The sequence below is a fragment of the Protopterus annectens genome, chromosome 1.part0 (assembly GCF_019279795.1).
Source record: "Protopterus annectens isolate FY-2018-M chromosome 1.part0, PAN1.0, whole genome shotgun sequence".
NCBI lineage: Eukaryota > Metazoa > Chordata > Ceratodontiformes > Protopteridae > Protopterus > Protopterus annectens.
In genome coordinates this window covers 603,659,365-603,671,453 of record NC_056725.1, presented here as the reverse complement: position 1 = coordinate 603,671,453, position 12,089 = coordinate 603,659,365, and the positions used below count along the sequence as shown (strand labels likewise).

The 12,089-nt window shown below is 36.4% G+C and overlaps 1 protein-coding gene across 1 annotated transcript in view; it reads left to right on the top strand.

The window, feature by feature from the left end:
• The window catches only part of HHAT (hedgehog acyltransferase), a 3,149,942-nt gene extending 3,139,578 nt beyond the window's left edge, over positions 1–10,364 (top strand). The window contains exon 12 of the mRNA XM_044061752.1: positions 9,458–10,364. Within this exon, the coding sequence (XP_043917687.1) occupies positions 9,458–9,543 (86 nt within the window). The 3' untranslated portion in view covers positions 9,544–10,364. The remainder of the gene's footprint in view (positions 1–9,457) is intronic.
• The last annotated feature ends 1,725 nt before the right edge of the window (positions 10,365–12,089 follow it).

Genomic DNA, 12,089 nt, shown 5'->3' with positions numbered 1-12,089 from the left:
TGCTTAATCTTACCCCTGCTTTTCAGCTTACTTTTTCCTTTCTACTACTCCTTTTCCTCTTCCTTCCTGTCAGCTCTTCACACCTAATTGTATATCACTGCATATATAAAGCTCAGTCTTAGTTCTGTATAGGCATATTATTCTCCAAAGTATATAAAGTCAATGTTACTTTTCAATTCCAAACTGTTTATTTGATGCCAGCTCAGTGGTATAGTGGGATAAATCCCTTGCTATACTACAGGAGGCCTGAGTTTGAGTAGTAGCTCAAGTGACTGTAGAAGCTGCCCAGAGGGTGATGGGAATGGTGCAGCCATTATTAGCTCACCTATTATTTGGGGGAGGGCAGAAGGTGGAGGGCTCTAACTAGCCATAAAAGCAACATCTAGGAGGAGCAGTAGGTGCTACCCAGTGGAGTACAAGCCAGCCAAGCCTGTGCTGTCATTGTGCTTCGGCCAAGGGAATCCAGGGTATTTTACTTAATAAAAGTATGCTACCTCATGTAATCAGTCAAGTGCTTACATTTCTGGTCTGCATGACCATCTCAGGAAAATCTATTTACCTGTGTCCATAAACATTTTACCAATGGATGTTTAAATTAAAAAGAATTGTCAGCAGTAAACTGGGATGCTATTTGATGCTAGAGCTACCACTTTTTTGATGTCCAGATTGTGACACATAAGGTATGGACAAAGTTTGTCATTACTTTGGGGTATGGCCAAGACTATGGCATAATCATAGGGTGGCAATCTGCATAATTTTAAAATTTTGTATGTATCTTGCATAAAAATTAAGCTCCCTCTGTCTAGACAGAAGGGCATTCATTTATTGTATATTTAAAAAAAAATCACAGAAAAGAAATGCCATTAACGTACCTCTTAACTGTCCAGAATTTAACAGGTTGTCCAGATTTTTGCCTATTATTTTTGGTCTGTTCTTGGAAAAAATGTGTTTTTTTGGCAAATCACTGGGAATTGAAGTCAAGTGTCAACCTCCATATCCTTCATAAAATGCATGCTAATGCAAACCCACTATTCTGTCAAGTTTATAAGAGAAATATTTGAAATATGTCTCTGATTTTAGTCCTTTTTCCTGCCATTATTTTTGGCTTTGTCCAGAATTCTTATTTTTAAACTGTTATTGAATTATCACTTGACATAGGCAAACATACGTTTGTATAAAAGAAAACAAGCCATATTAACATGTTCAGATATTAAACAGCACATGCATTCCTTTAACTATCATCAAACCTTAAACTGCTGAATTCCTGCCTTTCCTTAAACCTCACTCCTCCTTCAGAACATTATTCTGCATGTATTATTCCCACAGTTTCCATTTTTTTTGTATATAATTTGATTTTACCCTTTTCTAAAGATCCCACTTCTCTGTTACAATATTCACTACTTCATATACAGTTGGTTTAGACTTTGAATTCCATTATCTAGTAAATGGTTTTTATGTCAACCACCAGAATTAAACATAACAAAGCCTTATTATGTCCAGGCAATGTAGATCCTGTATCCCAGCACAAAAATAATTTCCTTAGTTACACCCATTTGCTTACTCAACATTTTAGATAGAGTACTTGTAGGGAATTGTTAAAGTCTGCCGTCTCATTACACCCCCTTTGTATTTTTGGGAGCCATACATGTCCACCCATTGTTTCCTTGTGAACTACTTAGCCAGTCTCTCATCCCAATCTTTTCTAACCTCCCCTGATTTATGAACTGTAGTTAAAGTAGACTATTTAATTTGCCCTACTTATTATCCATTTTAGCAGTAGCTTCTGTTCTACATTAAACTAAAAGCTCTATCAGAGCAGGTCTTTCACTTAGGATTGTTCTGTACCTTTCTGTTTGTCTGTACTCTTAATATCAATCCTTGGTAGGGAAGGCAGTCTGTAGGCTGCAGTCCAAAAAGTCTTCTTGGCTTATCCCATTCTGTTCCCTTTCCCTCTCTAGTTATTTGCTCCTTGGTTCCTTTACCAGTTTTCTCCAGTAAATTCCAGGCCCCAATTGCTTATTCTATGTACCCCCCAATTGTAGTCATACCTATTGGCAAAAATCTCCTTTTAACATTCTCTTGTTGTCTTAGTTATTAGAATACATTCTGCTACTTTATGAATATAATATTCTGTATGGCTGTTGTTATTCTCCTTAATGACCAGCATCTGGAATCAAACTCTGTCCTGATTTCTTTAGCCCCCCCCCCCTGCTTCATCATCATACATTTCCTTTTTGAATGATATAGTTTTCTGCTTGTTTCGTGTATGAGCCTTGACTGTGTAGCTCTAAAATATCCCTTCAAATGAGATACGCCTAAAACACCTTATTCTATTAGAGTGATCAGTTTATCCCACTTGACCATTGCCCTCTTTCCCTCCCACAGAAAGTCCTTCAACTCTTTATTAATTATTGCCTACAACTTATCCTCTGGTTGATAAAAATATGCCTGACCTGTGTATAAAACTAAAGAGAATAAAACATTTAACTGCTTGTATCTTGCTATTCATATCCATAAACAAGATTTTCCAGTGTCATTTTTTGTATTATCTTTTGTTTAGTCCTTAGCTGCCATAACAGGATCCTTTTTAACCATACTCCTAAATGTTTCATTTTATTGTGTCCCCATAAATATGGGCATTGCTGAACCAATTTGTGTGTAAGTACATAGTTTATAGCTATATATCTTTTGTTTTATCTTCATTAATGTTATATCCCAAAAAGACTTGAAACTGTCTGAAAATGTTCCAGAACACTGAGATGTAATTTTCTGTTTTTATCACTACAAATAAGAAGTTATGTACCTACCATAACGTTCCATGTTAGTTGTCTTCTCTCGCCTTCTTTTTCTTGAAATAATATTGTCTGAAAATAGACAGCTTTTTGTGAACACCATACCGATTATATCCTTGAATTTTTGAGTCCCTGATTTTCTTTGACAGTGGCTCTAAATAAAAAACAAATAACAAAGGGGTAAGAGGATACCCCTGCCTGGATCCCTCCCACTTTTCTGATCCCAATATAGCGTATTAATTAACCGTATTATTCTATGCATACAAATGTTTTCATTGACCTACTCATAACTGGAGCATTTCTCCCCGGGCCTCCGCTGAAAACAGGCTCTGTGGAACCTAGTCGACTTTCCTGGTCAACAAATGATAAATAAATAAATAAATAAAAATAACATCCCAGCTTGCTCTGTTGAATGCTTTTCACTGCATCAAGACCCACAAACAACAACTGTGTTTTCTTACATTCTGCTTCCCTCTGGATCTTCATTGTTCTGTTAATGTTGTCAGATGTTTGCCTGCCCTCCACAAAACCACATTGATCCATATTTAGCAATTTTGGCAGCACCTTTGCTATTCTTTTAACTATTATAAACGTAAACATATTATAATCATGGTTTAAAATTGAAATGTGCTTATGTCAAGCTGGGTCTGATGAATCCTTGCCATTATTAGGTACAACTACCTCAGCTTTCTTCTAGGATGTTGATGCCCCCCCCTCCTTTTTAAATGCTGTTAAACAATGCCTTCTAGGTATTTAGCACTTTCTACCCATGTAGCGTCAAAACTTCCACAGGAATACCATGTATTCTTGAAGGCTTTCCTGCAGATTGATTATATGTCACTGTTTTTATCTCATCTCCTTCTATCTTAATTAATTGTTGGGCCTCATCTGCTTCTAACCTTGGCGTACTTAAGTCTTCCATAAATATTTCCTTTTGTGCTCTTTTGTGATTTTCACATTTCCCTGCTTTATACACATTTTCATAAAATTTCTCAAATGGCTCCAATACCTCTACAGGATCTCTGGTTATTTTTCTTATTACTGGCTCCCTAAGTTTGGCAACAACTCTTTCTGTCATCTAAGCCATTGTGCTGAAAGCATTTTTTTTGTTGTTCAGTTATTTAAAAAGATGCTTAACAACAATCTTTCTTAACTAATGCATTTTATCCAGATACTCCCTTATTTCATTTAAGTACTCTGCAGTTGTGCCTCTTCTTGCTCTGTGAGATTCTCCTCGTTCTGTAATACTTTAACCTTTGCCAGTCCCGCTAAATAGTTCCTGTTATTTCTTAACATATCTCTTTTTCTTTTATTTCTACCCTATTTTTAAACTCTACTTTCATTTTATCCCACTCACTAGCTATAACGTCTGAAAAAAATTGTCTTCCCTAATAACTCTTGAATAATTTACAGTACACATTCCTTAAATTCCTCTCTTTGTAACAGATAGTTGGGGAAGTGCCAGTGTCTCATTTTTACTTCATTACCCTGCATTTTTATCTTGATCATTACTGAAGCATGATCTGAAATAGTTACTGGATGTATGTCAAAGCTTTCAATTAAATGCAGATCTTCCTGTGAAATATAATTTTTTTTCTAGTCTAGTCCAGTCATTGCAACTTGTGGAATAATATGTAATGTCTCTCCGAGTTACTTCTACTGAATTCATGTCTTCTATGCCATATATTTACATAAATTTATTTGGAAATCTACCCTCTTTTGCAATATTTTCCTTCTAGGTCCCCCAGATGTGTCGTCACTGCTGAAAATCAAGTTTTACTCCTCATTTATAAGTAATATTGCCTGCTGAAAGCTGATCATTTCTCCTAAAATTTTCTTAAGCTCCATAATAGCAGTTTTAGGTGGAATATAAATACATGCCAGCATAATCCTCATCCCTTGCCAATAGCCCCTTATTATACCGTCTACCATTATTATCTTTCAACCTCTTCTTTGGAGCTCATCTAGCAATTAGTAGAGGTAGCCTCTGTTTCAGTTGTCCCTAATATTTTGCTAAATATCTATCATGAAATCCTTTCATTATCAAATTCACATACTTACTTCTTTCCAAGTGTGTCTGCTGTATCATTGCTATTCGCATTCTTTCTCTTAATTTAATTCAATACTCTTATCTTTTGTCTTTACCTTTGAGGCCATTCACATTCCAAAATAATATGGATAGTGAAGCTATTATGATAAGAAGTTATTATTCCCACCTATTATATATGACAGCTTTTTAAATGGCTATTTCCAGCTTTTGTGTTACATGCACTCACTAATGTTTCCAGATTGATCTTTTATACAGTTGTTTTCTAATTTCTATTTGAACCTGTCACATTTAACAAGATATTTTGTTTTACTGAAAAACCCTCAAAGTAAAAAAACACCCTTCCAGAACACCTCCATTATCTATTAACTTAAAACAAACACACAAAAGTATGTGCATATTCAAATAATGAAGTTTAACCATCCTGATAGGAAGAGTTGTCCCAAACTGACAGCTCCAACCACAGGCTTTACCTAACAAAAATTTATGCTGCCCAGGCTAAGGTACATGTTACTGCTTGTGCTCCTACTTAGACTAATTATTGTCTGTTCTTGTCTTATCTTTATTCCTCTCCCAGCTATGAACAACAGCTTGTATTCTTTCAGAAAATATTAACCTTTAGCCTTAAGAAAAAGTGCACTGACTATCTTTAAATAAAAGTAAATTATACACTGTTCTAGTAAATGCATTGCGGTACCAGGAAAGCTGTTATCTCTTATTCCCTTTCGATAATTTTAAACTTTATTTATTTTTTTACTACAAGCCTTTATACATAGCTTTTAATTGTATGATTCCCTCAGTAGTGCTCAGAACTCTTGATTTATTGCCTGCAGGTCTAGTTAGCTAATCCCCATGGAATCTTAAGAACAGAATGTATAGCTGCCCTCAGAAGTAGACTTCTTAACATTCACTGAGCATTTATATGCTAAAGGAAAAAATGTCCATTACATTCACAGAGTGCTCCCATTTCCAAAGACCATATGTTTACACAAAAACGTTATTAGAATAAGCCAAGGGCATTAATCCAAATATTCATCTATATAAAAGTAAGATAAAACATCTCATCTCTACATATATTATAATTAATGCACTTTTACACCACTTCCTCCACTCCAGCAGCCCAAGGTTACAGCATATTAAGTTAAGCATGCATTTTTCCAGCCTTTCTTCCTTTTTACATTGCAATGCCTACATTACTTAAAACTAAAATAAGAAAAAAGCAGATGTTAGCTTTAGGATCTTTATCACATATAACAATCACTGAAAATATTTTACTATGTAACATGCTAGTTATATCATGAAATGGTTTAAACAAATATTAAGAAAAAATTGTTGTAATTTTTGTCTCTCTCCCATTTTTACTGTTCTTCCAAACATTAATGACATGAAGTGGGGTATATACCGTTTAGTCCCCCCATAAGTTTAACAAAGTCAACAGAAGTTCAATCTTTCTCTGCCACTTTTTTTGTAAAATCACACTTCACATGTGATTGATGCTTTATTCTCACATTTATCCACACATTTCAGTCCTGCTGGCCTTCTTCCTGTTCATTTCCATCTCCCAACCCCAGACTCTGGTTTAAGTCCAAGGTACTCCCAATTCTTCTACTCAACTCCTGTTCTTTTTTTCTGTCTTGCAAGCATTTTTATTTGGTATATTGGAAAAGGTTTCACTGACAAAGTCTATCTTTGAACTTTATTATCAGAAGAATGAGAAGCATGGTCCTCTTCTATTAGATGACTCATTTTTTGTTTTACAAACTTTTGTATTTCTTCCTTAGCCTGTTCTGCATGAAAATTAGTTTGGTACTCTTAGAAGAAATATTCTGAAGACAACTGGATACATCATCTTGAATCTCACTCCTGTTTCTTGACATTTCTTGATTGCTCAGATAAATTACTTTCTCTTCTCCCTGGTGTATAGTGAATAATCATTTTCCACAAACACTCTGCTGTCTCTGTTTTTTAATGCTTTACCCTTCTGCCACAGTTTTGTCAGGATCAATTCTTTCTGCTGGTTTGATTGCATCTTTACTAATACTGTTCTTGGCTGCTTTCTCATTATCATGTTTGGAGCATTCACACAATGTGCCTTTTCAATTAACAAATCCTTCTGTGGAGTACCAGTACAGTTGCTTATTAATGCATTCTGTTCCTTCCAATTTCTCTGGTACAACAGAAAATTTCAAGTTTTCTCTACATGTTATTTCCATTATTTGAAACAGCTTTTCTTGGGAAGTTTCATACTCAGTAAGTCTTTTCCTCATTTTGACCTCTGATTTTTGCATTTTTATCAGTTCATCTGAATAACTGTTTAAAGTTTTTTCTATTTTTCTGCCTTTTATAATTTCAGTTAATATCTTCCTTCAGTGTTTCATTTATTTTAATCATCTCTGAGCATATTTGATTACTTTTTCCTCTAAATTACATGAAACCAGTTATTTTACCAAAGCTGGTGCTTGAACTGCTTTTTGCTGACCAGATGCAGAATTCTTTACAGTCAGTGTTTTCTTTTCACCTTTTCTAGTAGATTTTTTTCAGGCTTTCTAAGTTTCTTCTTTGCTGGCATCCAGGCAGTGTACTTAGTAGCCAGTAACTGAATTTTTCTAAAAGTGGCAGAATTACTAGCCCTCATCTCCTTTCTTTTTTCACACTGGTAGAGCTGAAGTTAAGCTGTTGATCAGTGTACAGCCGTCTTGGAAGTCTCTGTCCAGAATTTGTGCGTTAAGAGATTGAAATATATAGCCAGCAGTCCCTCGCAACACATAGCTAATATAAAACTTTAATAACTCCAAGACAGAAATGCTTTTCATTTCAGGCAATGTTAATTCTGCATTCTATTTTTAGCATAGCTACAGAGTTGCTATACAAAACAACGGCAGCATAATTGTTTTCTCACACTTGCTAGCTGCTATTACAGCCATATTTCACATTTTAAGCAGTAAAATTACTATACACTGCCAGCCAATTAGAACTTAATACTGATGTACCACAGCTGTGCTCTGATGTCACTGCACACATGCAGAAAAAATGTGTTGCGGGCATTGAAATGAACAAGTTCACTATCTAGGTTTGTCACCACTCTGCCCACAAAAAAAAAAAAAAAAAAAAGAAATGGCACACACACACATTATTGCATAACCAAATGCAGACTACCATGTGTAAAGGAATAACCAGCTGCCCATTCACTTCTGTTGTGGCAGATTGGCATCAATTAACAGGATGCCAGACACAGATGTCCTTCAATATCTCCCTGATAGTAACCCTATGTCTGCGAACGTACATGCTGACAACTACCAGGCATGTTATAATTATTATTATTTATATATTTGCAAAACTTTGTACTCCTACAGTAAGCTAATGTTCAGGATGCACCAATCACTACTGTTGCTAAATGTCAAAGAAGCATCAATTACAACAGACTTGCACACTGAAAGGCACTGATTTTCCAGTGTTAATACAGAGTTGTTACAAGAGAAATGCATTTGAAACTTTCCAGTTTTAACCTATTAGCAATAAACACACACACACACACATATATATATATATATATATATATATATATATATATATATATATATATATATATACACACACACACACACACACACACACACACACACACACACACACACACATATAAGATTATGAGTGGGCTGGCAATTGTAACTACTTTGTGTTTGAGACATGGATGCTAAGAAATTCACCTCAAGACTGTGACAGTGCTAATATACAGCATTGGATATTTCATGTGCCTGAGCATGTGGATTTAAATTAATAACCATCAGCTTTGTCGGAGAGTACATGGAGGATGGAGTGGGTGGAGAAGAGTGTCAGGAGTGATTTGTGACAGACGAGTACCAGTAAGATTGAAAGGGAAGGTCTACAAGAGGGTAGTGAGACCAGCTAAGTTATATGGGTTGGAGACAGTGGCATTGACAAAAAGGCAGGAGTCAGAGCTTGACGTGGCAGAGTTGAAGATGTTAAGACTTGCACTGGGTGTGATGAGGGTGGACAGGATTAGGAATAAGTATATTAGAGGGTCAGCCCAGGTTGCAAGGTTTGGAGACAAAGCCAGAGAGGCAAGATTACGTTGGTTTGGACATGTGCTGAGGAGGGATGCAGAGTATATTGGGAAAAGGATGCTAAGGATGAAGCTGCCAGGTAACAGGAAAAGAGGAAGGCCTAAGATAAGGTTCATGGATGTGGTGAGAGAGGGCATGCAGGTGGTTGGTGTGACAGAGCAAGATGCAGAGGACAGGAAGAAATGGAAACAGATGATCCGCTGTGGCGACTGCTAATGGGAGTAGCCGAAAGAAGAAGAAGCTTTGTTGGTATGATTTAAAAACATATACAGCTTTGCTCTCTTGCATTGGTGTGTTGTTTGATTAGTGCAGCTATCTCTGTCTGCCAGAGTGAGTATTAAATATGCCACTGTACAGTATACGTTGTTTGAAGGATAATATCTGAGCCAGAGCTGGAGTTGTTTCTTCAAACATGCAGATTTAATTCAGAATGCTTGAAACCAAGATTCAGTAGATTAATACAGTTGATTTTTGTTTAACGTACTTGCCTAACTCTGTACAGAAATACTTAAATTTCTCATCTTTTTTTATAGGGTGGCCCTGGGCTACATTTACAGCACTTGGATTTCTGTACTGCTATGCACAGATTGGAATGGAGTTTGATCGGGCATACAGATGAATAGCTACAGATTTACTTCTTTCTCTCCCACTCTTGATTTACATAACTGAGTTCAAGACAGAATTTGACAATGTTCTATTGATGTTTGTTAAGCTAATTACAAGAACTGGAGATGTCATGCTGGCATTGCTGTAGACACTAGCTCTGAACTGTTAAGATAAGAAGAGAACACGCTATCCATTTTAAACAAGGCATTTGTTTTCAGTCATTCTAGCTGGAGGTATTTAAAATCAGCATGTCAAGTATGCATCAAGAGCCTGGTCCACTGTGTCAAGTATATCCCGTAGCCCTCATATCATACCACCTGCCCACCCAATCAGCAACCTGAGTTTGTCTTCTCCACCCAGTATTCACTTTTTTCAGCAGTGACAGTAACATTTCATGTGGTGATTATCATGGCTATGCAATTACTTTGCAGATGAGTACTTGTGTGCAGCAGTGACATTTCTGTCACATTTTCTACTAAAATGTGTTCTGAATATGCAAGTGCAGGACAGAGCCTAATAATTAGAATCAGAATGAAAATGGTTTTGCAACGCACAATGAATAGTTTTGTTCTTTGGTGCATATGTATAGCTTTGTTACTTTATTTCTGTGTGTGTTTGAAAAGGTTATCAAGGCATTCTGTGCTTAATTTTCATACATTTTACAGAGATTCAATGCTATCAAAGGAGTGTAAAATGAAATATTTAATTATAGTATTGATATCTGAGAAAAAAAAACATATGGAATAACTTCTGTCATGATGAGAACTGAATTCACTTTTTTAGGTTCATTATTCAGTCCTCATACTTTGAAAGTAAATTATACTCCTGCATTTACCGACCTGTGTAAGGACTTTTTTGCCTTTCCTGTCACTTACTACTTGACTACTGCATCTGCTTTGGTAATGTGCAGTTTTCATTCTTTGCTGTGCAGCAATCTGTCTGTCCACCTGCCTTTCTGTCAGCATGCCTGTGTACAGGTCAGTGTAACCCCATAAAGCATCCAAATCAGTACACCCGACCCAAACCAGATGGGAGAATACTGTATACTTTAACTACAGATGGCTTAAACGGAATTGAAAAAACAGTAGAACAAAAAAGCAAGCACCCTTCTACTTGCCCATATACACACACCCACCCGCACACACGTATTCTCACTTGAAGGTTGCTCAACCTTGGAGATCTGTGCAATACTCATGTGATGAGAAACCAACTTTTGCAACTGATATGATTTCAGAGTGAAAATGTATTAGAAAAAAGGTACACAAGGGTGTTCCTTATTGTGTAAACTTAAAATTTTCATTATTAAAAAATTACTTTAGCTGCACAGATCTTAATCATTATCTGTAGTCCAGCTTTCAGCTTTTCAGGTTTGAATTTAAAAACAAGAAGTGGCTTTCTCTTGTTCAGTCATTTGCTTTGAGGTGTTATTCTTTAGTTTCTAGATGATGATAATCTATATATATGACAAGTCCACTGTTTACGACTTCCAGAAAACATATTTTAATGGGATATAACATCAAGCAAAACAAAGATATGTCTGCACACATTGTTTGCCCAGTTTTGATTTAAAAGTTATAGATGAAGTGAAGGAGCTGTCAGGTATAAAGAATTTGATGACCTCTTCCCATCTTACCCACTCATTTGCTCTTTTTTATTATTTCAGCTTTCAGATGTTGAGGTTATCACCTAATGCTGCTTTCCCATGGTTTGTGGTGACACAGAAGGGTCATTAAATTGGAGTGTAGCTGGATCAGACAGCAATCCTCTCAGGATTTGGTGACAGTAAATTATTTGCTGCTTGTAGGTGCTAAGTCACTCCTTCCTTCCTTTATTATACCATATTTAAGTTAGAATTTCACCAGTGTAGTTTCTTTTGGAATTCTAGTAAGTACAGCGTCCTCTACATTGCCATTTACGTAGTTATACAGGGTCTCTGTGAACAGTTCCACATAGGTTACTGTGAACTCAGAGATGGGAGGGGCAGTGAAGTTTGACAAACTATTGCTTAGGATGTAGTTTGCTTTGGAATAGTCCTTTGCTATTATAGGGTTTGCAGGGGTTACTGAGTTGAATTTATTTTGAAGGAAACAGCTTTGTGGAGGGAGAGGGGTGCAGTTCAGCACTTTTGTATATTGTTGAGTGCCAGGTCCAGTATGTTTGAGCCTGTGGTGGATATGCACAATGTCTGGTCAAGGGCATCTGTGTTAATGATGTCCAGGAATCATTGTGCCTCTGAGTTTGAAGCAGTGTATGTTTCCCAGTCTATAGAGGAGGAGTTAAAGTCTCTCATGAATAGTGTTTTTGGTTTAATGGTGAGTGTCTCCAGTAGGTCTAGGTATGAGCTGTGGGATTCTAGGGATGTAGAGGGTGAGATATAGCTTGCTAGGATATGGTATGAAACTTTGTCTCTGGTGATTTGCATGTGGATAAATTCCAAGACACTGTCCTGTTTAACCAACCTACACTTATACTTGTTGCCAGTATAAGTTGAGACTCCTTTACTTTTGTCCCCATCTGTACAGCTGATCTTCTAAATTTGTGGAAGGCACTGAAGTCTTG